Genomic DNA, 27,894 nt, shown 5'->3' on the forward strand with positions numbered 1-27,894 from the left:
GTTCACGTAAATTTACTTTTAATGGAAGCACGGATGCAAGCTGAACTTCTTTATGCTCTTCGTGCCATAACTCGGCATTTGACCTGAAGCATCACCCAGGGAAAATGTCATATGTGTGTAAAGACCTTTTCACATAAGATAATACATCAGAAGCTGTTTGTGATGTAGCATCAAAAATTATTCAATTCTCTAGTGTCAAAGTTTAGCCGTTTTTTTTGGCGGCTGTAATGTGCAATGATGTGTTTTATTTTTCTTGATGCTTAACATTACTAACAATTGAAAAAATAATACCGAGGAGCACTACTTTGCATTCTTTATGGTTGGATTTTTGGATACTGGTCATAAATCATGAACCTGGTTTGTTAATGCTTAACTTGAGCATTTTTGGGTTTGTGTGTATGTCTATTTTTTTTCTTTCCTTTTTTTTTCCAAATAAGGAAAAGCGCTTACAATTACTCAACTATCTTTCAGATATTGGAATTCAGCAAAGAATGATCTCTTCTGGCCATTCTAAAACTTTACTGTTCTGTCCTAAATCTGGTGGAGGAAAAGCATGCGCTGTTGAACTGAGCTGCTCACAGGACACATACCTGTGTCCCCAGGAGATTATTTGTCAGGCACTGTTCGGTTTTTTTGTTTCGTTTGTTTTTGTTTTTGTTTTTTACTGCTATTGGCGATAACGTAAAATGTGATACAGCCATTGTCCATAATTTAATGTGAAATTAGTCATGATGAATTCTATAGCATGCTACTGAAATGCCAAATTCAGCTATTTACTTTCTCTTCTGAAACAGAAGTTCCAGTTTTCCATATCAGATGTATATATTAAAAGTGGAATTATGCACAATCCTCTCATTGACAGTAATCCTTAGGCATCTGGATCAGTGCTCACACAGTGCTGCTTACACTTCATTTAGTTGGCACATATAAACCTGTACCGACACAAGACTGACCAAAAATTTTCTTTGCACATTTTTCTTTCCTCATAGTGTTTTCTCTATTGCAGTGTGTAAGCAGAGGAAGGTTGACATACCTGTTTTTTCCTGTTAGGCCTTTAGACCTTATTTTCCTTGATTTTTCTAGTAATAGATTAACAGTTTATTATTCAAAGGTGAAAGTTGTGTTTCTATGCATTAATGTGATTGAACAATGACAACAACAAGAAGTGCAATATGTTTTTTAAAAATGCTCATCTAAACTTTCCCCCTATTATGTCACTGCAGAAGTGTCCTTTTAAACAGAGCCATAAAGAAATTGTGAAAAAATTCGAATTTCTTTATTGCACAAGGCTTTTTGCCTTACTGGGGTTAACAATGTTCCTTTCAGAATGCCAAAGCATCCCCTTCCCCAGAAAAATCTCTTTGGACAACTGGTTAAAAAAAAGATACCAAATCTTAGGGGAGGAACAAGCGTCCATTCAAAAAGTCACATTTTTGCATTGGCTTATGTTGCTTAATTAGGCTATCTTCACAGAGCACAATATTGTGTGTTTATAGCTTTAATTTGTATTACATTAATGACCCAGTGAAGTGCCTAAAGAGATGCTTACAACTATCCAATAGGACACGGCTGCAACTACTTAAACACTTTTTGGTTACTTAAGGGTGACTTGAATTTCATGCAAACATGCTAAGTTTTTTTAATCCATTTTTTTCATAGTCAGTAATATAGTTAAAATCTTCTGTTAAGAGTTACCACAAAGATTTCATTTTAGACTTACTTACTTGTTATATAGGACTTAACTTTTTTTTCTCATGAAAGAATCATGGACTAGTGTTGTCTTAATATTCCCCTTCCATTTATCATCCTTTTCTGGTACAACACGTGAGGTTGCTTTCTTTTAGATTTTTTTCCAGATGAGAAAAGGGAGAGAAGACTGTGAACCTACTAACGTAAGGGAGCTCTGCATTGTTGGACTCTAAGATCTTGTTTGAAATCTTCCGTGTGAGATAAAAATGACTAATATTTTTTAAAGACAGGGTGGTTTTAGTTAGAGAGATTATTCAAAGAACTCATGCCAGATCTCTTCTGTTTTGTTTACTTGCATATGCCATATGTTGATTTTATTCACTATCACATTACATAGATAAGTAATAACTACATGGAAAGAATTTAGGAGAACAGCAAATACAGGATATGGTAACATAAATGTCCATTTGGCTTACCTAACTTTAGTACTTTAAGTTAAGGATGTCTTGTATTCTTGACATTTGGGTTTTTTTGCTATAATCCTTTCAGTTAGTAGCCCTCTATTGTTTTTTGTGCAGGTGACCTATATTACAGGATGATAAATGATCTTTATATGTTGAAAAGGAGGAGAAATTCTCACAGAACACCATATGAGCTTCAGACCAAAAGGGGAAACAAGGTTTAAGAACTAAAATGGCCACTTAGTTTTTATTTTTAATTTTTTTCCCCCAGAAATGTAAGTAGCTGGAGATTGGGTTATGGAAATATTAGTGCCTTTAACTAGATCTCTTTCCTAGAAAAGTTTCTTTTTAGCTCAGCATTGATCTGTCTCAATAATCAGGAAAATGAGTTGACTTGGAAGTATAAACAGAAACAAAACAATATATTTATGAACCTCAGTGAACCAGCCTAGAAAACTTGACTTCTGAAAGTGCTTAAGCACCTGCTAAGATACAGCATGCACAGCGTTCCAGGCCGTGAACACCATTTGACATTGAGTTTGCTGGGAACTACATCTAATGCAAGCTTGAAATTCTGATGCGGTTTTCCAGGGTGGTATTTTTCAGAGTATTGAATTTACTATATAGTAATTTATAGTGTAGCTTTTTATATTAAAATGGGATATTTTTAAAAGAGATAACTGGTTCAATTGGTGTAATGATATGATTATATGATATGCTAACCTACACCTTGGGCTCACATTGTGCCAAACTTAAATGTGCAAGTGTATGTGAAAAAAGCACATGTGAATGTGAATTCTCTTAACTTCAGTGCTTATTATGTTGAAATTAGTCTAATAATCCACCAATGTATACACTTGATTGATGTCTATTTACTTTTGAACTTCAAGTTTTTCAGCTTATAATTCTTGATTTCTCAGACCAACCCTAAGAAATACCTAAATGTTTTCCCATCTGAAAGTAAATCTGTTATTTAACCTGATCCCTTGACTGTGGATATGGCCAGGCAGCTACCACACCGGATCCTTCCGATTAGGCCTCCTAAGATGGACTTGTGATAATTAGAGGAAAAGAGGCTTCTGAGATGAGACTACCCTTCTTTACCTTTTTGAACTAAATTAATTGTCTCAGTCTTGGGAAGAATCTTTGGTCCCATTTGGGGTGCTTTTTAAATAAAAAGGCTAATGTGGAATCTGGGGCATGGCTGTGGCCTTTAATTATGGCTTTAAGCCCAAATAATGGCAGAGCAACACAGGGCTATTTTAGAACAGAAAACAATGTAAGATTTATGTCAAAATGATATTTGAACCAGAGTCCCTATTTTAATTGTGTTGTAAAGTCTCCTAAAGATCTAATAAGCTTTAAAAAATTAATTACCATTATTCCAGAGCAACTTTTTCCTTTTCCCCCTTATACATTTTTTTAAATCCATAATCATAGTTCTGTATGCCCGAGCAAAGTAAAATGACCAACCAGAAAACAATTGAAGATATGTACTTAAAAAACAGTTCACCACATCAGTGAAGAATGCATGGATATATTATGGTAGGATTCATTTAACATCTACAGAGAGTTCATCAGGAAAAAAAATAAATTTCAGTGCATGTTATAAAAATAATTTGCACTGTGATAGTAAATTGAGGTTTTTGTTCTGTTTTTCATTGTAAACAATTATAAGTCATTCCTCTGGAAAGCAGGACCTTAAATTCTTTTTATCTAACAGGACCTTTTCTTCCTTTATGCACAGAGACAGTCTTGCATGGATTAAAAAGTATGCAACAATAATTTAACATAAATAGTATGTGAAATTTTCTTAGTATAATCCAACAGCAAATTGAAAGACATGTGTCTCCTCTGTTCGAATCCAGTTTCAAGTTACCTAATTTGTAAAATCAGAACCTATTGTAGGTGGCCGTTATCAGAAACTGTATTTCCCTATTATAATCACACTAGAGACTGAGAATCAAATTAAGTAGTCTTTCTTCAAAACAGTACTATAACATGAATGTATTCATCTCAGTCATCAGAATTTAAATGCCCCCTATATGTGGCACTTTTTTCCATGCTAATTTGGCTGAGGTAGCAGTGTCTGCTCAAGTGAGACCTAGAACAAAATTAGCTGGGGCAAAATGGATCATAGCAGTAGAGGTCTATGTCAAAGCAGAGCCCTGTGGGGAAGACAGATCTTTTCAAAGAACACATGGAACATCATTCTGAGAGAGTGGCTGTCCTCAGCCTCACTCACCTAGTACAAAGGAACATCTGTTGTGGGGCCTCCTGCCTGCATTCAGTCCACCCTTTTCTGCCTGCTTTCTCTTCCTCCAAGTGCCTCAGCCTCTTTATGCTCACTCCCCACCCCGTTGCCTTCCCTTCCCTTCCCTTAGCTCATCTTGGTCTGAATGCCTTTGCACAATCCAGACCAAACATCACCAGCCACCTCCTGATAGTCACCAGCGTGTGCGTTTCTGTGTTGCTTTTCCTCCACTCATTAAGAACATGACTTTGTCTTACCTCCCCCTAAGTCCCTCAACCACTCAGCTATATTTCGGCTAACCTTTGCCCTGGACACCCTCCCAGATACTGTGCGGCACCAAGTGTAATCCTGTCCATCCTGTACTGTTCTGCCCTTTCCCAGCTGCCAAAATATCTTGCTCTCCTCTACCTCATCCCCAAAGAGCCTATAAATTTAGAGTATCCAACCTTTTCATGGATTCACTCTCTGTTCAGTAATACTACTTCCATATTTTAAATAAATCATAGATTTTTGCCTTCTATCATAATAGAAGTCTTTATATTTATACACAATACAGAAATTGAACTATTTCTACCATGCAGAATTTAGCATTTAGCAGGACTTTAAAGTGATTGAATTAATAACATTCTAACCTGGATCTATATTAGGTAATAAATAGTGTTAGTCCGAGTTAATTGAATGTGAATTTAAAATTCTCTAGCAATCCAGACTGATCTGTAACCCTTCAGTGGCACAGGAACTTTCTGGCATACAAGTGGGTGGTGTTTCAGGCATTTTTCTTATTGGTGGTGTTTGGGCCTTGAAACACATTTCCAATAGGACATGTGATAAGTGGTTTTTAGGTGGTCCCATTGGATCACAAAAGCCCATTTTATTCATAATATAGATAAAATACCACAAAATTGGGCATGTAAAGGCTTGTTCAAGCTTTCATGGGTTAGGCTAAGTTTCTAACCCTCATTCCTACCCTGTTCTCATGGGGAAAAAGTGTACTATGGGGTGAATAGGGACTGTGTTGATACCGTAAGTCTCCATCCCCCTGGCTGCATTTCAGGCATATTGGGACTGTATTATTCAGGAACAGGAAGTGCACAGAGGTGGAAGGGACAGTTCTCCCTCTCCAGCCAGGGTGCACTCCATGTGGTGCACAGGTGAAGACTCCCAGCTTTCTAACATGGGGCATGTTCATCTATAGATGCTTTTCTCACCTGATTATGAAACACCGTGTTTGGAAATATAGATTATTATGAGCTGTGGGGGTATCTGCATGCTTTCCATTTCCCATTCATGAACAGTGCAAGCTGACAGCGGAGTCCGGGAAATGCCTTTAAGGGCCCAGGAGGGAACTGATGCCACATTAAGAAATGAGACTTACTAATGAAGACTGAAGGGATGGTTTTTATTAAATCCTATGTCATAAGCTCTTTGTTCTAGCTTTAAATTTTAATTATGACTGCACCACCATGAAGTTCAGAATTGAAAAAGAAAAAAAATGTGGTGGTGGGAGTGCATAGCTGATTCTTTTCAATGCTTGTGGATATCTTTGGAATAATGAAATGCTTACTTTAAAAATAGCCTTTTGAACAAACACCCCATTTTACAACCCCCAGGACAACATCAAACATTAGTAAGTCTAAGTATAATAAATATAATTTTTGGTATATACATTTTGCTAAAGCAGTCTATTTTCTTGCACCCCTCAATTTAACCTCTTAAAAATGAATGTATAATTTCTACAGAGAAAATATCAAAGGAAGAGAGAGAGTCTCTGGTCTTAAATGCTAAAATATTGTTTGTGAATCCTGATTAACTAGTGTATGTATTATGACACCAAATGAAAAATTATTCATCTCTTAATCAGTCTACAAATTTTCAACTGATTCCCAAATTTGATAAGGAAGGATCAAAAGGTAGGATAAAGGCAATGTATCAGTTCGGTAGCCAAGATGTTTCTTTGTATAATGTTGAAAGATTTCACTGGTTCTGTAAACTAAAAGGTAAGAATTAAATGGTACCTTGTTCATCAAGGGAGGTGATCCAAATTCTGTATCTAGTGCAGATATTTCCTTTATATTCATGTATCTTCTCTAGAAAGAAAACACGATTTTTTCCCTTCCTCTTTCTCTTCACATTTACTCTTTACAGAAAACAAACCACAAGCCAGTCTGGCATCTTCTCCATGCTAGTAGAATGGGCACATCCACATGAACAGTCTGAGCAAGGTAGAAAGAACCCCGTCAGGTCAGCCTGGAACATGACCTTGCCTTTTGGATTAGCTCCTTCAAACCTGAGAATAACTTTCCTGGTCATGGAAGAACTGGATGTATCCTTTAGCTTATGAAATAGGATTTGAACTTGAAATCTTTTTTTTAAATCCTGGTTTTGCAGGGCAGCTACATAATGAATGTATATATTAAGACTCTGTAGCTGAATTGCACATGAGATCAGATTGCCAACTTCTTGACTTTCAAATTTAGACATCATTTTATCCTTAAGTTGTGAGCAATATATGTAGCATGCTGTGAAACGTCTATTAAAGTTCTTTAATTCATCAGTATTAATACAGAATTATCTTTTGCGTTCCTTGGTACTTTTTATTCAGTGTAATCAGAAGCTGTGATGTTTTGCCTTTGTAGTCCTGTGCTTTGTTACTGTAATTTTTCTTTACGAAGCACATGACTTTGGACTAATGTGAGGCAGATGATGTGATCTTTAAGACTGCTATATGTATCAGTCTCTTACTATATAAGGTTTCAATTAGAATAAGCTTTTATCAAATAGATCGTTGATGCAATTTAGGATTCACACAATTTCAGTGTCAAATGGCGGTCTTATATTTACAGTTTTCAATTCTGAAAATAGCAGACTTGATAAACAGCCACTTTAAACTTGTTCTGGCAAACCAGACCCTACTGTAGATGTAGTCTAAGGTAGTTAACCATGTAAGCCTTTCACCTGTTAGGCCCTCCACGTGATTCAGCAGTTACGGACATTATAGAACCCACGGAAAGCTTTTGTATGTGTAACTAGGTTTTATTTTTCTTACGTTGCTCATTTTACAAATCTGACTAAAGCTGACCTGAACGGAGCAGTTTATGTGTAATATTCTAGTGCTTAAAGGACTTTTTTTTTTGGAGGGATGGGTAATATTATTTGAACAGATGCAGAAGGAACTGTTAGTGAGTCAAGACAAACACATTTGAAATAAAGGAACTGTATTAACATGTTAACAATTCATAACTGCACTTTTTATGACATTTTGAAAATCTATTTATAGGTACAGAACAATGGGTTTTGTTAAACTGTATCACATTTATACTTGCAGAAATTTATTTCATTGTTATTAGTAGGAATTTTATTGGTTCAATAAAATTGGCAAAACTGAATGCTGATTATTTGTTTTTGTGTATATATGTATATTGGAGTAGCAGTCTAGCCTACATTTGTTTCTGCTTGATTATTGGGATCTGCATTCTGAAAGACATCAGAATTATGTCATTTTTTCACCGTATTCCTGATCACAGTTTCCTTGTGATACTTTTTATGATCACTTGATATTGCATTAATGGACTATTGCAGTAGTGTAACTTGTGTGGAATGTACAGTTATTGTTACCCTTTAAAATATCAATTGTCATCTCAGGAAGAGGCAAATTAGTTTTACTATTATCTCTTGTTAATCAGAGTAGTAATGTAGAATGGGAAAGGGGCATTGAACACAGGATCAGAGCCTTCTTAATTCTCCCTCTTGCACTGGCCTGCTCCTGAAATAAACATAAATAAATCCATCTTAGCATCCAGGCAGAGTGCAGGGAAACTTCTAGTTATGGTACCGTTCACCACCCCTTTGGCTGTCTCTTATTTGCTCAGGAGCATTAGTGCACACCTCTTGTACACCACTTCTCAATCAGTGTGGCCCCTCCTGCCCCTAGGGCTGCTCTGAGTGCTTGTGGCTGAATGCCAGTGGGAACTGCTTTTGCCCAAAGCATGCATAGCCAGAAGTGCAGGGAACTAACAGCTAATCCCATGACCAGTGACGAATGAGAGGATGACTGGATACTTCCTTCTTTCATTCTCCCAGGCCACAGTTTGGAGACTGTTGGGCCTGGTAGAATCAAAAACCAATCCAAATCCATCAGCTACCCCTCCTGTATTTCCCTCTCCTTGTCCTCCACTTTCCCCCTAGGTCTCAAATAAGCCTTGGTCTCCAGCTTTGCTTCCAGAGGAGGCCAAGATAAGGCAGAACAGGGGAGGAGTTTAGAAAGCAGATCCTAGAAAAAATTCAAATCTCAAAGCCACCATTGCTAACTCTCTGGCCTGGAACAAGTTACCCAATCTTGTGGTGCCTCCATTACCTCATCTGTAAAATGCAGGAAACAGTAATAAGAAAGAAGACATAGCCCTTGTCTTTAAGAAGAGGAGTGTGGGTAGTAAGTAAGAGGGTAAGCAGGTGACATCAGACAACATAGAAAAGAAGAAGGTAATGGCTTGTAACCTGGGATAGAATAGCCATCATTTATCAAGAACCTTCTAAATGTCAGGAACTTTTAAGTACATTATTTTATTATAATCACTGTGATTATTTAGTAGTCCCCATTTAGAAGTACTAAAAAAATAGGCTGAGCAAAATTATGCAACTCGAATAAGGTCAAACAAGTGGATGGTAAAACTGTTCTCAGATTTGTCTGATTGCTATTCTTTTTCCTCTATGCCAAATACAGAGGAAAGTAGTGCACTTTCATGTGGTGTCACCAGTGAAGGTCCAGGCATCTGTAGGGTTGCTAAGATTTGGATTTGCCGAGATTGAGGAACAGCACATATGGTAGAAAGGACAGAGGGAGCAGAAACCCGGCATGGAATCAGCGCTATGTGTAGGACTTTGTGTAAGAAGGTGATTTTGGAAAGCAGTTTGGTCAGACTGTGCAGGGTCTTCAAGGCCTGAAATAGTTGTATTTATTCATTTGGAAAAGGAGCTGAAAGTTTCACCAGGTCTTTAGCATAGGAATGGATGTGTCCCACTTGGAAACTACAGCATCTTCTTGACAACCAGAGGCGGACTAGAATTTCAGGGCAACACAGAAACAGGATCTGCAACATACCTGTAACGCCTTCTTTGGGCAATTTTCTGAGTATCTTGAACAATTTCCTGAACACTTTGCGTATCTGCCTTGAGGATGTACATCAGGCTATCAGTGTGAGATACTGGAAGCAGACTTGCCGTATGAGGACTCGCCCCGGCGTCAGTGCACACAGGTCCTTCCGGGGCCCGGCGCCCCATCGAGAGCTGTCAGAGCATTGTGCCTTCTCGCTGTGCATCACCTGAGCACTCAAAGTTCAGGTAATGCACATGGTAGGTCGTTTGCTTAGATGGCACCAACTCCTGTCCTCTGTGCATCCACAACCCTAGGAATGCGACTTTATGACTTCTCTCATCAAGAGGCAGCGTTTATTTCTGCACCTCCTTGAACCTGGGTTGATCTTGTGACTTGAGTTTGGCCACAAGGGTGACCCAACTTTATGGTACAAGCACCACCAAGGAACTTGTTAAAATATCCAGATTCATGGAACCACCACCCAGAGATTCTGATTTCCAAGTATGGGCAGAGACCAGGATGTCCATTTTTAAAAGCATCCTGGGTAACTGGGGGCCCCACATGGCCAGAGTCTGAGGGAAAATGGTTTTTTTTGTAACCTGGGATAGAATAGCCATCATTTATCAAGAACCTTCTAAATGTCAGGAACTTTAATACATTATTTTATTTTAGCAGTAAGAGTGTTTGGAGTTTCTGAATGTAATAAAATTGCAGTACAGGTACAGACACACTGAGAATGCTTGAAGGCTGTGAAAACAAAAAAAGGAAAAAAGCAAACCACAGGACATTGGGCACAAAGTAATCATGAAACCATGAATGGAGATAGGGTGCAAGGAAAATCTTTTTCTCCTGACTTTTCAATGGAGATTCCTGCTACACTGCTTTTCTTACCTCGGGCAGAGTTAGGCACAATAATTCTCAACCATGCTGCACCATGCTGTGGACTTCAAAAACATCACTACCTAGAATCATGCCTCCACCCTGAGACTGATGGGATTAGTCAGTGCATCCAGGAATTTGGTTTTGAAGTTTGGTGACTTCAATGTCCAGTACATTTTGAGAACCAGCAGGCAAAGTTAAAAACACCTCCTACCAAATAGATATATCTACCTAAATGAAGACTTGCAGCCCTGATTTACTAACTGAACTGCAGGCAGAATGGAGAACAGACAGTGCCTGGAAGGTGAGCATTGAAACATATACCTATTTCAATAGAAATGAAAATCACTTTGAGGTGCTTCTAACATCATATCCTTTTGTGGAATCTCAGAAGTGCTGGGAAGGTGAGCATTGAAACATACACCTACCTCACATGACCCCAGGTAAGGAAGTAATGCCCACACTTGGCTTGTGAGCAGAAGGAACACTTTTGCATAGTGAAGTCATTCTAGATTTCTCTATATATGCAGTGCATGTACTTAAAAGTGGTGTAGGGGCTACCTAGTATCTTTTGTAATTACACTTCTTACAACTTTGTGATAAGAATGCCTGTTTGGTATTTCAGATATTTTTTGAATGCCTAGATCCTGTGTGACATACAATATTCCCATGAAAATAAGAAAATAAATCTAAAAGCAAAATGGACTATTCTAGATTACAGTTTACACTGTGGTTCTTTAACCTCTAGAAGTATCAGAATCTACGAGGAAGCATTCTAAAACTAGATATTTCTGGAAACCACCAAGACTTATTGGATCAGAGTAGGAGGAAAGGGTTCATACAATTTCCTTTTTTAGAGGCTCCACCCACAAATTTTTATGCACCCAGCACCACACCAGTGTCCTTTTGAGAACCATGTATCTTTTGGGAACAGGCCCCCTTAGACAACATTGTCCAATTACACAGGCTAAAATCCACCTGGACTGTCTACACCATCTCTATGGTCAACACATGACTGGACCAAAGAAGGGGTACATGTTATTAAAGCAGCAAATCCCATGGGATCCAGAAGAAGCTACATCAAAGAATTCCCAGTAATGCAAGTGGACTCCCCATGACAGGCAGAACTCCCTCTGTTACAGACTGCCCCTGAAATGGAAGATGCTCAAATAGAACCTCTCAGTCAAAAGGCACAAATGCTCTTCCTGCTCTTGATACACATTCTGAACGGCTTTCTGGAAAGGTGCCAATTTACATCCTGACTACATACATGAGATGCCCCCCACCCACCACCCCACGGTGGTCACAAGCACCTCACAAACGGCATCGCCTTCATGATCATAGCCAGGGCTGCCTCGGTGAGAGGAGGCACAGATATTCTGTGCCTGGGCCATGGGATTTCTGAGCAAGTGAGGGCTCTTGCCACTCGACTGAAGCAAGAAGCGTCTGTGGTTTCCAAGAGAAGTGTGGCTGGCCGATGTGGCTGGGGTGGTGGCGCTGAAGTCCGCAGCTACTCAGCAGCGGGCTGGGGGGGTGCCTCTTACAGAACCATCTCTCCCAGAAGCAACCCCTCCAGGCTGCAGCCAGGGATGATGCTGGTAGAGAGGGGCCCCAGATGGGGTGCAGGGGCTGCCTGAGAGGGACGGAGGTCAGCAGGGGCAGGGGAGGTTGAGAGCTTCAGAAGACCCTGCTCTCTAACCTCAGGCATCAGGCAGAGTGGAGCCCAGTGAGCGCTTTGGCCCTCTCGGCTTGCTGGTGCTGTCATGGGCGCTCTAGCTGCTTAGAGCTGCTCCAAGAGCCACATAACCCTTCTTGGCTCATAATGGTAGATTCTAACCGATTCCTTCCATTGAACACTTGCTAGTAAAACAATTCTGTAGCTGGAATGCTGTCCAATCAATTCTGCCTCTGGCCCAAAAAGGATTTAGGAGATGGCAAAGTGCTCCCGTATTCCAAAGTGAAGTGATGGCCCATGTACTCAGCACTAGCGAAAGAGTTGATCTCACACCTGTCTGTGACCCTTACTTCCACCCCACTCCTAGCTAAGAGTTGAGGTAGAAGAGGGAGGAAGAGAAGATTTCTTTAGGAAGAACTGGGCCAAGTCCCAGCTCCCTTCCCGGAGCCCATTTGAGAATTTATACATGTCTTGGGGAGTTTAGGGAACCCTACAGACTGGTGTTCAACTGCAATCTAAAAGCACACAGCTAAACTGTGGCTTAGGGTGCCCTCATTGGAGAGAGGCACTGGTGTTAACTGGTGTGGCACGGATGTCTGTTCTCTTTGCAAGTCAAAAGGAGACCTTGGAAAGTAACCCGGCTGGAGCATCCTGAAGGGATACTGTCTAAGAGGGCGCCCACCAGAGAGGGACACCCCCAGCACAGAGGCCAGATGCTGGAGGATCACAAGAGGTCACCCACAGAGCACATCTCCTGGATCAGTCTGCTGAGCATCTGGGCTTGGCTCTTGCTGTAGCAGTTTTAAATTGTGCGTGGAGGAGGGAGGAATGTTAGTAACATGATCAAATTTGTATTTCAGGAACATTCTGGCTAGAGCATGAGAATGGAGGGGACCAGAATAGAAGCAGGAAGGTTCTTTAATAGGCCAGTCAGGTGAAAAGAGCAGGTTGCAAGGACTAGGGTGGGGAGCGCGAAAATGGGGCCAAGTAGACAGGTCGGGAATAAACGTGATGGGAGTGGGGGTGGGTAAACAATGAGGAGGTATTAGGATGACTCCCATGTTCCCAGCTGGCCCACACTGCTGCGAAGGAGCCATTCACCTAGCGAACACTGTGAAGGGGCCGAGGTCTAGGGGAGAGACCCTGTGTTCTGCCGTGGACACTGGGAATTTGGTGTGCCTTTAAGACATACAAAGATGTCATATGGTGAACTGAAGGTTTGTGCGTGAGGGAGATGGCTTAGGAAACACATCAAGAGTTGAAGGTAAGAGCCAGCCCAGAGGGATGCACCATTTAAGAAGAGGAGAAAGCGCCAGAGCCAGGGAAGGAGGAAGAGAAGGGACTGCCTGAGACGCAGACAGAAAGGCCACTGCACCATCGGTTCTCAAGGCTGACTCCAGGGAATAAAAGGACATGGCCCCTACCTGCATGGAGTATACAGTCAGGCAGAGAGGGCAGGGGCAGTAAGTGTGAAAACCACAAAACTGGAACCACGAATGAGTAAACGTTATAAAGAGATAGGGAACATGGGTGATTGTGGGGCAGGGAAGGGTTGTTGGAGGAGGTGACAGTTCTGCAGAAGAGCACATCTGCACTGCGATGCAAACGAGAGGCACTGCCCCAGGATGAATGCCAGAATCCTGGAGAGTTTGAGGACACCGTGAACAGGAAAGTGCTTGCAGAGGAGGCTCTGGCGCCTGAGGTCAGCTCTCCCACTGGAGTCCATTTTTCCCTCCCCAGCTACTTCCCAGGAGACACAGGGGACCCACGGGAACCCGCTGATGAAGTGTCTTTGACCAATGAGTGTCTCCCAAAAGGGAAGAGGACGTGCAGAATTGATCTAGGTCACAAATGCCAAGCTGGCTGTAAATAAGGAAAGAAGATATCACAGGCTCTGGTCCAGTCAGGAGAGTTTTGGGCTCTTCTCCAAGGCCTAGTGGCCCACACAACATGGCCTGCACTGATTCCTAAGGGAACCAAGCCCTTGTTCAAAGCAAAGTGACCCAGAGGGTATCAGGTACCACTCAACCCAGTAAGCAGACTGCAAAGAAATGCTAACTGGGGTTGTCCTGGCAGTTTTGTGCTGAGGGCACCAGGGATCAGATGGCCTTGGGTATAGCTCTAGAGCCCCTCTGCCCAAGCTGCCTGGAATACTCCCCAGGCTAATGGGTGCATTTATTCACCCAAGGTCCCTATCAGACTGCTTTATCAGATTCCTTTAATTTATTTCTTATAAAGGAAATAGTATGATATTATTCATGTACAATCTCATTTAACTAGGCAAATGGGAAGCCCTGTGCTAAGGCAGCAGCCTTAATCATTGTGAAAAAGCACAAACTAATGGTGAAAGGTTTAGGCTCTGCAGTCAGAGATGCAGGTTCAAAGTCCAGCTCTGCCACCTACTGGCTCTGCCCCTGCTGGTTCACTGACACTGGACAAATTACACAGCTTCCGCTTTCCTTCTTACCGAATGGGGATAACAAGATTTGGGAATGTTGCAAGAATTCAGTGAGATGATGCCTGTAAAGGACTTGATAATAATAGTAATAGTAATGGATTTCTGGTTAAAAAGACGGCAGAGTAGGAAGGCAATGAGGAAACCTCCTCCCACATACACAGCAAGGAAGCAACTACAGCAAATTTAACCAAACCTGAAAATGACCTTCAGATGGCAGGACAGACCATCTGTACCTGGAGAAGAGAAGCCCACATAGAGAAAAACAAAGTGGCAGAACTGATCAATCAAGACTCAAGCCCTTCCCACATCCCAGCCCAGAGCAGGGAGGGAGAAGTGCTAGGGAACCCTGCACACCTGGCCCTGGAGATCTGCTCTGGGAAAATGAGTTTGCACTGGGCTTTGATGATTAATGGGGCTGGCCACTGGGGAGAGATGGAGCACTCTGGGAGGCTGAGATTCTAGTTGGTTGTGGAGAACAGGCACATTTCGTTGGTTCCACTGAGACCCAACACAGAGGTGGCAGTGTGAAAGATTTACCAGCAGCACAAAGGGTGCTGGAGGGCCAGGGGTTGGATGCAGCTCTCTCCACAGGAGAAAAGGCATGTGACGATGCATCCCCAGGCCTGCCTCAGTTCAACTGGTCAGGTGCTTGTGGGACCCCCAAATACTCTATACCCATTGCTGGCGGCCAAGCCCTGAGGTGCTTCTCTGAGCAGCTGCCTGCCTGTCTGGCCCAACTGGCCCAGCAGCACTCAGACTTTGCTGCCTGGCAGGTGCAGAGATTTTCCCGGTCCTTTCTCAGCTCAACTGGGGAGGCACCTGCAGGAGCCAGCTCCAAACACTCCTTCCTCCTTGCTGTTAGCCCAGCTCCTCGCTGCACGCCTCTGCCCACCCTATCAGCCCAGCAGCACTGCCATTACCATTGGGCAAGCAGAGGGCAGCCCCACCCACAGCTATCCCAGCAAAAGCATTGCTGCCTGGCTTACATGGGCCAGCTGAAGTGAGCTGCCAGCCGTGGTGGACTGAGATCAGTTACTGCTGGCAGATGGGCAGAAGGTGGCCCTGTCCATAACAATCCTAGCAGAGGCTCCTCTGCATGGCCCACAAAGGGTCTTTGTTGACGGAGACCAACCACTGTCAGCAGACAGAAAGGCACCCTGCCCACAGCCTACCAACAGCATCTGAAGTTCCACCACAAAGGAGAACCAGGCACAGGTGAGTAAAGAGTCTTGAGCTTCATAAAGCCATTACTCTCTAGACAGGTAGGCATAGAGGATCTATCTAATACAAAGGAAGAAACACAGAAACCTAGACAAAATGAGGAGGCAGAGAAATGTCCCAAACAAAAGAATAAAATAAGACCAGAAAGAGGGCTAAATGAAATGGAGATCACCAATCCTCTTGATAAAGATTTCAAAATAACAGTTATAAATATGCTCGCTGATCTGCTGAAAAGTTTCAACAATTTGAGGGAAGATTTCAACAAAGAGAAGATTTGAAAAAGAGTCACTAAGAGCTGAAGAATACAGCAACTGAAATGAAAATTACAATGGGGGGAATGATGCTGCAAATAGAGGAAACAGTCAGTGATATGGAAATTAGAGAACAGGAACAATGAAGCTGAGGAACAGAAAGAAAAAAATCTCTAGAAACAAGAGGATGCTAAGAGAGCTGTGTGACAGTTCCAAACAACAATATTTGCATAATAGGGGAACCAGAAAGAGAAAAGAGACAAAGGGGTAGAAAGTTTCTTTGAAGAATTGCTTTAAACTTCCCAAATCTGGATAAGGAAATAGACACCGAGGTCATGGAAGCACAGAGAAGACAACCCCTAACAAAAGGAACCCCAGGAAGACAACCCCAAGACATATGATAGTTAAAATGACAAAGATTAAGGATAGAGCATATTGAAAGCAGCTAAAGAGAGGAAAACATTACTTAAAAGGGCAACCTCATAAGACTATCAGCAGATTTCTCAGCCGCAACTTTATAGGCCACAAGGGAGTGGCATGAAATGTTTCATGTTTTGAAACAGAAGGACCTTCAACCAATAATCCTCTACCCAGCAAGGTTATCATTCAGGATTGAAGGAGAGATTTAAAGTTTCCCAAATAAATGAAGGCTGAAGGAATTTACCACCACTAAACCAGACTTGCAGGATATGTTAAAGGAAATTCTGTAGATGGAAATGTTTTTAAGCCTAAATATTTTTCATCAGTGAAAATGAACCCACAGTAAAGGTCGTAGAATTACTTACTAAGCAAATATGAAGTTAAAAAAATAGTAAAATCAACTATACACAAAATCAGTCAAGTGGTACATAAAAAAATTGCATATTATGACATCTAATACATGAAGTATGGGGAAGAAGAATAAAAAAGAAGTATTTTTAGACTGTGTTCAAAATAGAGTGAACAAATAGAGACTGTTATATATTTAGGAAACTATCTTTGAACCTTATGGTAACCACAAGCCTAATGCCTATAATAGACACACAAAAAATTTTTAAAAAGAACTCCATTCATAACACTCAAGAAAACCATCAAATAACAAGAGAAGAGTATAAGAGAGAAAGAAAGGAACAGAGAGGAACTACAAAAACAACCAGAAAACAATGGCAATAACTATATACCTATTGATAATTACCTTAAATATAAAAGGAATGAATGCACCAATCAAAACAACCAGAAAAAAATGGTAATAACTACATACCTATTGATAATTACCTTAAATATAAAAGGAATGAATGCACCAATCAAAAGACACAGGGTGGCAGAATGGACAAAGAAACAAGATCCATCTATATGCTGCCTGCAAGAGACTCATCTCAGACCCAAGGACATACACAGACTGAAAGTGAAGGGATGGAGAAAGATATATCATGCAAATAATAGAAAAAAGCAAGAGTAGCAATACTTATATCAGACAAAACAGACTTCAGAACAAAGAAACACATTACATAATGATAAAGGGATCAGTCCAACAAGAGAATATAACAATTGTAAATAACATATGAACCCAACAAAAGAGCATCTAAATATGTAAAGCAAATACTAACAAAACTAAAGGAAGAAACAGACTGCAACTCAATCATATTAGGGGACTTTTACACCCCACTTACATCAATGGACAGGTCAACCAGACAGGAAATAAATCAGCAAACAGAGGCACTGGACAACACACTACATCAGATGACTTAACAGACATCTACAGAACATTCTACCCAAAAGCAGTAGGATATATTTTTCTCATGTGAACATGGAACATTGTCCAGAATAGATCATATATTAGAATGTTAAAAAAGCCTCAATAAATTAAAAAAGATTGCAAATGTATCGAGCATCTTTTCAGATCACAGTTGTATGAAACTGGAAATAAATTACATGAAGATAACAGAAAAACCCACAGACACATAAAGGCCAAACAACATGCTTTGTAACAATCCAAGGATCAATGAACAAATCAAAGAAGAAAAAAGCAATACATGCATGAAAACAAATTAAAACAAAAACACAATAGTTCAAAACATATGGGATGCCCAAAAGCAGTTCTGAAAGGGAAGAACATAGCAGTACAGGCCTACCTCAAGAAACAAGAACAATGCCAAATAAACAGTTGAAACTCACAATTAAGTAACCAGAAAAAGAAGAACAAAACCCATAGTTAGTAGAAGAAGGGACATAATCAAGATCAGAGCAGAAATAAATAAAATAGAGAAGAATAGAACAACAGGAAAAAATCAATGAAACCAAGAGCTGGTTCCTTGAGAAGATAAACAAAACAGACAAACCCCCAGCCAGACTTAACAAGAAAAAAAGAGGGGATACAAATAAACAAAATCAAAATAAATAAAGAGCCCATACAACTGAACACCAAAAAAACAAATAACCCAATTAAAAAATGAGCAGAAGACCTGAACAGACTTTTTTCCAAAGAAGAAATATGGATGGCCAACAGGTAAATGCAAAGATGCTCCACATCACTAATCATCAGGGAAATGCAAATCAAAAGCACAATGAGATATCGCCTCACATCAGTCAGAATGGCCACTACCCAAAAGACAAGAAATAAGTGTTGGTGAGGATGTGGAGAAAAGGGAACCCTCCTTCACCGTTGGTGGGAATGTAAACTGGCACAGCCACTATGGAAACCAATATGGAGGTTCCTCAAAAAACTGAAATAGAAATTCCATGTAACTCAGTAACTCCACCTCTAGGAACTTACTTGAAGAAAACAAAATCTCTGATTCAAAAAGATACATGCACCCCTATGTTTATCACCACATTGTTTATAATAGCCAAGATATAAACGTAACCAAAATGCCCATCAATAGATGAATGGGTGAAGAAGTGGTACATATATGCAATGGAATATTATTCAGCCATAAAAAAGAAAGAAATCCTGCCATTTGTGACAACATGGATGGACCTAGAGAATATTATGCTAAGTGAAATAAGCCAGATGGAGAAACAAATACCATATGATCACACTTACTTGTGGAATCTTGAAACAAAACAAAATAGCATTACACTCAGAGACACTGAGTAGTGACTGGTGGTTACCATGAGGAAGGGTGAGGAGGATGAAGGGGCACAAACATCTCAATCATAACACAAGTTGGTCATGGGGATGGAAGGACAGAATGGAGAATATAGCCAGTGATTCTGTAATATCTTTCTATGTTGACAGATAGTAGCTGTACTGACTGGGGTGATAATTTAGTAATGTGGGTAACTAGTGAACCACTGTGTTGTGTATTTGAAATTAAATAAGACTGTATATCAACTACACTTCAATTTAAAAAATAGTAACAATGCTGGTATCAGTTGAGCACTTAGAGTATCTCAGATACAAAGTGACTTACATGAATGAATGAATGACATGCTACATGGAATTTGCTTTCCCTGTCCAGCCTGATCCTACATTTCCACATTCCGTTTTGTGTTTTTACTTCCTCCCCAAGCTAGATACTCAACCTTGACTACAGCCAAGCTGGTCCACCCCCCAGCAACTGGGTTGCCCTGCACCACCTTCATCTCCCAAATGCCTGCTAGTCTGGGGATGCAAATCAAATGTCACCTGCTCTTTGAAGCCTCTCCTGCTGCAGAAGGCAGGCGGCCACACCCTCCTCTCTGCTCCTACACACTTCCTCCAAATCTCCTGAACAGAGTGATAGATACAAGTGCCAAGCACTGTGCTTAAGGCTCTTAACTGTTTGAACTTATAGAAACCTCACAGGAACCCTATGATTAGGTTTTAAAATTATTCCCTTTTTAGGATGCACAACACAAGGCACAGAGAAGCCAAGTAACTTGCTCAATGCTACACAGTCCCTAAGCGGCAGAGCCAGTGCACAGACCAGGCCTTCTGCTTCCAGAACCTGTGCCCCTAACCACTGCACTACAGGGAACCAACTCTCCAGGGATTGGAGTTTATTCATTCCTGTGTCCTGGCTCCCCACACAGCACTTGGTACACGAGCATATGCAACTTGCCTCCTCGCGAGATGCTAAACTAGATGATTAAAGGAAAACCACGAATCCAGTAACGCTCTTCCATGGGTCCTGGACTCCTTTGCTTTCTGGTCCTGATTTCCAGATTAGGAAACTGTTCTGAGTTCTTCCTACCCAAGGGAAGTCTATATAGTCTCTTTGAAGTTGACGAATAATAAAGAGCTTCTTCTAATTCATTCAATTAAAAAAAAAAACCAAAGCAGGCATTTTTTTCCCCATGGATAAATTTGGAGGCCAGTGATAAAAGAGAGACATATTATTTGGCATGACATCCTTTGCCACTGAATGGAAAGGACTGTGTTCTTTAAGAAAGGAGTCCGTGGGGCTCCAAGGGGGATCCCTCCCGGGTGGAGCAGCTCCTGGGGCAGCTGTATAGGAAGAGGGAGCTGCGTGAAGGCAAGCGGGCTCCAGAGCGGTCCGCGCATCTCCGAACTAGCTGGCGAGGCCAGGAATCAGGGGAGGGGAGGACATTTGGGAACTCTCTGGGGTCAGAGGGACCGAAAGACTGCCTGCCACCTGGTGCTCGCCCCTTCCTCCTTCCCAGTTTACGGTCTAACTCGGGTATTCCCAGGGTCCTCTCCTCATCCAAAGCGGATCGGATCTGTGCCTCGGCCAGCGTGCTCCTTCACCCTTTTTCCGGCCCTTAGAAACCGGAGGTGGGGCCTTACCAAGATTAAATGGCACTGCTTTCAAAGCTCCAAGTCTGGCTCAGTTACACGCGCGCAAGAGGCTTTTTTGAAGGTGCTACGGCTCATTTTCCAATAAAGCAAAACTACCCAGCAGGACTGAAACCAAAATGAACCGACATCTTTCACATTCAGGACCTAATCAGCTCTATGAAACATGGATTTTTTAAGCCAAAGCTTTAACTTATGCTAAAGCCTCAGATTTGAAAAATGCTTGAAACTACAATCGGGAGGGGGCATGGCCGGAGGAGGACAGATGCGGAAATGCGGAGGTGGGGGTAAGCACTGTGTGAATCTGCTTCCAGCTGCGGTAGGGAGTTCGTGAGTTCGTGCGCTTTGGGCCGTTTGCTAAGTACATACTGAACGCTCTTCATACCAAAACTGCAGATTCGGAGGTGTCTGATACAGGGTTGCTGCTCTTGAGCAGCATCTCACCAAGGAGAGGAATCCCAATATCAGCAACATATGTATATGGTTGGGGCACATGGGAGGGGCCTCTCAAAGTCCATTTGTCTTCCCTTTGGGCTGATGGATGGGAAATGCTGTGACTGCTAGAGACGTCCCTGAGCAGAGGGGGCACCTCACCGTGGGAAGGGTGGTCACTGTGGACCTGAGCGGCCGGAGCGTCTGGCACAGTGGGAGATGGCCAGTGGGGAGGGAGGGCGGTGATGAGGGAGAACTAGCCGGTGGAGGAGGCAAGGAGGGCCTGTGCCAGTGCGGGGCATGAAGGGCGGCAGTGCAGTCAGGGGCCCCCAACGCCAGACCAAGTGGTTTGCCTTAACCCTGGTTTCAGATGGGAAGCAGCCACGGATGCTTACATTTGTTCACTTTTTGCTTTAATGAGGATTTATTGTATATTTTTAAAATCTGAATTTGAAAGTCGGGGGTAGAGAAACACTTGCTCCTCAATTTTCAGTTTAACTCCAGGCCTTACTTCTACTGATCACCCAGTTCATACATCCATGTTACCTGCTCAGGTCCTGTAGGAATTTGGTTTGTAGCTCAAACCCTATAGGTAACAGGGAAATGGGACATTTTTAGAATGATGGAAATGGTATTTCCAAACTGTCACTTGTATGTAGGGTTGCCATATAAAATGTTGATGCCCAGTTGAATTTGAATTTCAGATAAACAACAAAAATATTTTAAGTATGTCCTATACAATAAAAATTACTTTATTACTTTTTATTAATTATTTTACTAGGAGCGTCCTGGTTTTATTTCTTCATAAATCTCACAATCTGACCCATGTGGCATGTATCAAAATATTGGGAGGAAAGAGAGGATGAGATAAAATTCAGCAGTTGTGCAGTAGCCCCAGAGAGAGGGAGAATCTGCTCCTGGAATATGGCACATGGTTGGATTGGAGGTGAGAGGCATTCTGAAGAAAGAGCAGAACACACTGCCCGGTTGGAGATGCGGGGCAAAAGCAGAGAAGTAACCCAAGAAACAATCCACACTGAGCTCCACTCTTACTCCTAGCCTCAGTTTCCCCATTACCACATCATAGTGTGGCTCGAGGCATAAAGAGATCATGGAAATGCCTTACAAGTGCTGCATAAGCACAAGTTGTTGTCATAGAGGCCATGTTTCTCCATGCTGTCCCTGCCCAGTTATCTTGAACACAAGGGTAAAATATGACCTTGCTCCATCCCCTCATCTTCCCCCGCTGCTTGGACTTACACAATTCCGTACTCTTCTGTATGGGCACTTGCATGTACTCAGTTTTCTGTGCTTGGCAAACTCGATGACCTTTCCTCTCAGTGAGCCACTGGTAAAAGAGTGTATTAAGGCAAAGCCCCACAAGCCAGACACTCCGACCCTCCAGGGGGCCATCTGTCTATGACCAAACATCTTCTGCATCCCGTCGAATGTACCTGCACCCACACGTGGCTTCTGTGGGCTTGACCATCAGGCAGAAACCTGCTCTGCAGATGACATGGGCAATAGGCCCTCATTGCCCCTATCTAAGTCTGACTTAGGGCAGATTGTATGACCTTTCCATCCAGATACAAGGTTTAATTTTGTTTTTTGATGTCCTTTTATTTTAATTGCTTTTTCCTTTCTTCATGTCAGTTTTATGACTTAACACTTATACTAAAGGTATCTAAACAATTTCTTTCTGAGTTATAAATAATGGAGGCATAAGATGCTCTCCCTTACCTGGATTTCTTCAAGTCACCTTGCCCCTGCCTTCCGGCGGCTCAGCCTTCCAGACATACCCCCAGACAGGAGCTCCTGGAAGGACACTGCACCTCTCCTTGGCCATCTGCAAGAGCATTTGGGGGAGAGCTCAAGGGCCCTGCATGACAACAGGAAGAGAAGGCAATGGCAGCATGAGGTCCCTGGGCTTCCTGGTGGTCAGGAGGCTCCATGAGACACAACCTCATCTTTCCAGTGCTCAGGCTCCAATGTTTAATCAGCTCAGTGACTCTGCACAAGTCCTTTGAGCTTATTTCATCATCTCTAAAACAGTATTTGATATCCATTAAATTGCTTTGATAGTGATTATTGATGGCTCATTCATTTATTTATATAGTCATCAAGCAAACACATGGAAAAAGCTACTAAGCTTTCCTAGTGGAAATCACAATCTTACAATGACATCAGTCAAATCCATAGGAACTGTTTGTTCTGATAGCAGAGGCATGAACTAAGTGTCATGTGAACCAACTGACTGTCTGGAGCAAGCAGGGAAGGCTTCACAGTAGAAGTGACATATGAGCTGGATTTAGAAAATCACACAGGAATCCACTAGAATTTGGAAGAACACACAGGAGTTGCTCACCAGATACTAAAGAGGGGAAAGGACATTCCATAGAGAGGGGGCAAAGAGCCAAAATACTCTGACCTACCTTGCTCTAGAAAGTTCCTAAAGAGTGGCTGAATTTTCAGATCCTGCAGCAGACTTGGGAGGATAGAAGTATTAGGAAGGAGAATTTTGCCAATTTCCAAGCAAGAAGACAGCCACTCACTTGCCTACAGTGAAGCCCAGGCCTGGCAGGGGTCTAGGACGTGAATGAGGAGAGGGAGCTGCAAGGTGGAAGAAGAGCATTCAAGGGAGGGTCTGGAGGTCTGCCCACCACCCAGGCTCTGCCCGCACTAACCATGTGACCTTAGCTGAGTTAACCACCCTCCTCATGCTTCTGCGTCCTCATTCGCAAACAAGGATAATAATACCCACCGGAGTGTTGTTTCAAGATGCAACCACAATCATTAACACAGAGACACAGAGGCGCTCCACATGTTAGCCACAGGATTACTATTAAACACATGCCTTCAAGAAGTTCTTTTCCCTCAGCAAGCCTATTTTCCCATCTATAAAATGAGGGTAACGGTGTTCATCCTGCATGCATCAAGAATTATGAAGAGGCCATCAAGTAATATCAACTGCAAAGTTCGTAGAAACCTGAGTTGTAAGAGTAGAGAATGAGATCATCAAACTTACGTTTTCAAAATACACTGAGCATCTATTGTGAGCCATTTTCACTTTCATAACTCATTTAGCTTTTCCTAACAACCTTATAGGGTAGGTATCATGTTTATATTCATTCTACACGTGATTAAGTAAGAGCCAGGCGTTCTCTGAGCAGGCACTGTGCACAGACGCGTGAACAAGAGGGACCCATGGGCCTTACAGCGGAGCAGTGTGGACAGATCCCGTGCACATGTCGGAGGCCCTGGCCAGTGCTTAGGCTCCCGTGTCTCATATGCTCTTTTGGTGATCTCTCCAGCTTCACTGCTTCCAGCGCCGCCTGTTGGGAGTCCTGACAACCCCACATTCTGTCTCCAGCCCAGTCCTTCTCTAGATGACTGCTGCCTAGTCAACTTCTCCACTAGTTTTTCTATAAACACCTCAAACTCACTATGTCCTAAAGTAAGCTCTTCTACACCTCTTCTCTAGTCTTCCAGTCTGTCAGTGGCAACTCTATCCTTCCAGCTTAGAGTCTTCCTCGATTTCTCACACCCCAAAATCAGACAGGAATCTTTTTTATTATACTTTGAAAAACATGTCCAGAACCTGACTACTTCTCCCCAGCTCTGCTCTACCAGTTGGCCCGAGAAAACACCCTCTCCTGTGGATCTTCATTGTGCTTCTGTCTTGCTCAATTACCTCCCACAGTCTATTCTCAACACAGCCAGGGTGATCCTTGTGAGAAGAAAATGTCCATCTGCTGCTCAAAACCCATAAATGGCTCCCTATTTCTTTCACATTAAGGCCAAAGCCCATAAAATGTCTGCAAAACCCCTGTATAAGTAGCCCCCTTCCAACAGACATGATTCAGTTATTATATCTATTGCTTATTGCCTGATGACAAGCTCAGCAAGGAGTCACTTACTGGGACATAGTGGGCACTATGTAAACACTAGCTGAATGGATAAAACGACTATACAAGCATTTAATTGCATAGTAGTAAGCGCTATGAACAAGATCTACTACACTGTGAGAAAATTCCTAGGGAGACGGCCAGAACAGCTCCAAATCCAGAGCTTGTTCCACTAAGTGTGCAGCAGAGAGCCTGGCACAGAGTAGGTGCTTCCACATGCCCATTCAATTGGAATCTGTGATTTCAAAACACAGGGAAAGCTTTCCCTCACCCTCTTTCAGAGGTTGCCCAGCCGTCCATTTCTCTCTGACTCCTCTCTCCCTCTCTCTCCCCCAACATGTACCCACGCACATGCCCACATACACCCTGCCTTCCCTGGCCTGGTTTCCTTAGGTTGCAAACTTTGTGACTCCTTAAAATGCAAACAGTTTTCAGGAGGAAGAATGAAAGGACAGTCACCTGGATAGAGCAGTTCATACTAGCTCTGCTAGTGGCGAGGTGTGCAGGAAACCCCTCCCGAGCCTTACCGCGGGGTGAGGGAGAGGCCAGCCTTACAGGACGTCGAGAGGAGGAGAGAGGAGGAAGCCACGGGAAGGAAATGGATGTAAAGGGGCAGTCCCTAAAACCCTCTCGCCAGCAGGGTAGACAGAGGCAGGACTAGGGGCGCTGGGGAACTTGGGATAAATTTGCCCTCTGCCGGTGAACCACTTAAATCAGTTCACATGGGAGATGCTAGAGATGCGAGTGCAAAGAGCAGCCCGCCTAAAATGTAACCCTAGCGTATCATTAACATCTCAGACGGGGCCCATTACAGCGGCGGGGGCGCAGGTCTGGGTCAGGGCTCGCGGAAGGGGCTGGTCGCACCGGGATGGCAAACATTTTCCCGAGCCTGGTGCCGCTGCACGCCTCACCCCGCTGAGCCCCTGCTCTGGGTTCCCCGTCTTCCCAGTCCGCGCCCCCGGGCCTCCGCCAGGCTCGCCTCCGGGGAGGGGCGGCCCCTGCTCACAGGTGAACCACAGGGCCCGAGTAAGCGGCCTAGACGCCGGCGGGCGGCGTCCTGGGAGGGCGGAGGGCCCGGAGCTGTGCCGGCGACGGCGCCGGCGGCCCGCGTGGGGCCGATGGGCCGTCCGGAGGCGCCGGGCGCGGGATGGGGAGCAGCCACCCCAGCTTCCGGCTCGCGGGCTCCGCCTCCCCTTCCTGCGCGGGAGGAAGCGGGCCGCGCGCAGCCGCCGAGGGGAGGGGCGGCGCTGAGGCCGCGCCTCCCGGGGCCGCGGGGACAGGGCAGCGCGGCGGCGTCAGGCTCCGCCCCTGCCCGCCGCAGGGAGTGTAGAGGGCCTCGGGCCCGGGCTGCGCCCCGCTCAGGGCACCCCCGGAGGTTCCCGAGGCACAGCCCGCCAAGCTCGGCTCGGGGACGCTGCCTGCGGGGAAAACAGGCAGCCGCCCGATCCGTCGGAGGGAGGCAGTGCCGCCCGGGACGTCCCCTGCGCGACTCGGGGCCCGCGTGTGACCCCCCGTCCGCAGCCTAGCCCGGACCTATCCGCTGTCAGGTCACGCACGTCGGGCAGGGCCCCACGATGGTGGGACAGGGTCTCAACCCTGGCTGTTTTACACAAGTTGCGTACGTACGTGCGTGCGTGCGTGTGTGTGTATGAATGAATAAATTTTTCCCCTTTCCACTACCCAAGGTTGAGGGTTAGTACCACTGTGGCACCATCTTCTTTCCATCTAGGACTCCAGACTGCGGTTAGCATTGCTTGACTCCGGTGTTTCCATATGCCCCAGCAAATGTCCTCCCCGCCCCTCCTCCACCTGCTCCCCTGCCTGGTTGGCTGGCAGCACTCAGGGTCACAGTGTGACCGAGGAGGCCTGGCCTCCAATGCCCCCTGCCGCCTCGTGTGGTTCTGAGAAGACAGTGCCTTCCAATCGGGTGTGCCTCCAGAATGGTCCCCTGCCCCAGGGCCCTGGCCCACCAGCCCTCCCGCAGTGCTCCGCCAGCGTCTGCCCGCGCTGCCAAGACCTGGGAGGACCAGGGGCCTCCCCACTTCTGCAGCCGGGCCGGGACTGCAGCAGCCCTGTGGATAGCGGTCACCTCCTGACTTGCAGCATCCACAGGTATCCGCGCCGGCCAGAGGCAGACCCCGACCGAGGATGGCCGCCAAAGCCGCAGAGCGGTGGGCACTCGTTGTGGGGCCAAGGCCAGAAGCACAAACTGAATGCCGCCTTCCGCGAGTACAAGCGTGGGGATGTTGGCTATTTGGCAGAAAGCAGAAAATGAGGTGCGTGCACCACGTTTCATGCAGGTTCTCCTCCCACCCCCTCCCTTTCCTGTGTTCGTCCTCTGTCTGCGCTGTGAATCACTTCTTCTTGCCAAATGACTCAGTACAGATGGGAAGTTTAATTTATTTGAGGGAGGCCTCTATGCCATATGGGTACCAAAAGTCACAAAAAAAGTATTGAATTAAATAAATAAAAATAAAACACCCAGTGCTGGGTTACTGATCCATGCAAAATTTGTACCCCCTGATGGGCCCTGTGTGTGTTTGCACCCAGCAAATGCAAGCCCAGGGTGATATATGTTAGATTCACCGACCTTGAGGCAGGATGATGAAGTGAAAATGTGTAAGTCCTGGTTCTGACACTAGCTGTGTGATCTTGCACCAGTTACTCAACCTCTCTGAGCTTCAAATATTTTCCACAAAAACCAGAATAATCCTTTATCTTGGCAAGGTCGTTGTAAATGAAGAGTAAATTAAGTAATGTACTTAAAATGTCCTAATATATAGGAAGTGCTCAGTAAGTATTCAATTCATCGTTGAAAATTGTGTTGGAAATGAAGCCAAAAATGATTTCTGTGATCATA

The 27,894-nt window shown here is 43.7% G+C and overlaps 2 protein-coding genes across 7 annotated transcripts in view; one reads left to right on the plus strand and one right to left on the minus strand.

Moving 5' to 3' along the window:
* SESN3 (sestrin 3) overlaps positions 1 to 7,790 on the plus strand; it is a 69,078-nt gene extending 61,288 nt beyond the window's left edge. For 2 of the 6 annotated variants that reach the window (XM_037013769.2, XM_037013767.2), the window contains exon 10: positions 1 to 7,790. In XM_037013769.2, the coding sequence (XP_036869664.1) occupies positions 1 to 87 (87 nt within the window). In that variant the 3' untranslated portion in view covers positions 88 to 7,790. The other 4 variants (XR_012132597.1, XM_037013766.2, XM_073239465.1 and 1 more) reach the window with 4 other exon arrangements.
* On the minus strand, positions 7,603 to 26,759 carry LOC108388036 (uncharacterized). Its single transcript, XM_073240023.1, has 7 exons — positions 26,715 to 26,759; positions 25,946 to 26,556; positions 25,494 to 25,584; positions 23,562 to 24,115; positions 22,870 to 22,975; positions 9,503 to 10,243; positions 7,603 to 8,167 (listed from the first exon to the last, which is right to left on the minus strand). The coding sequence occupies exons 1-4, from the start codon at positions 26,757 to 26,759 to the stop codon at positions 24,083 to 24,085; spliced, it is 780 nt and encodes a 259-aa protein (XP_073096124.1). The 3' UTR covers positions 7,603 to 8,167; positions 9,503 to 10,243; positions 22,870 to 22,975; positions 23,562 to 24,082.
* Positions 26,760 to 27,894: the final 1,135 nt, after the last annotated feature.

The sequence above is a fragment of the Manis javanica genome, chromosome 6 (assembly GCF_040802235.1).
Source record: "Manis javanica isolate MJ-LG chromosome 6, MJ_LKY, whole genome shotgun sequence".
In the NCBI taxonomy this organism is placed as follows: Eukaryota; Metazoa; Chordata; class Mammalia; order Pholidota; family Manidae; genus Manis; species Manis javanica.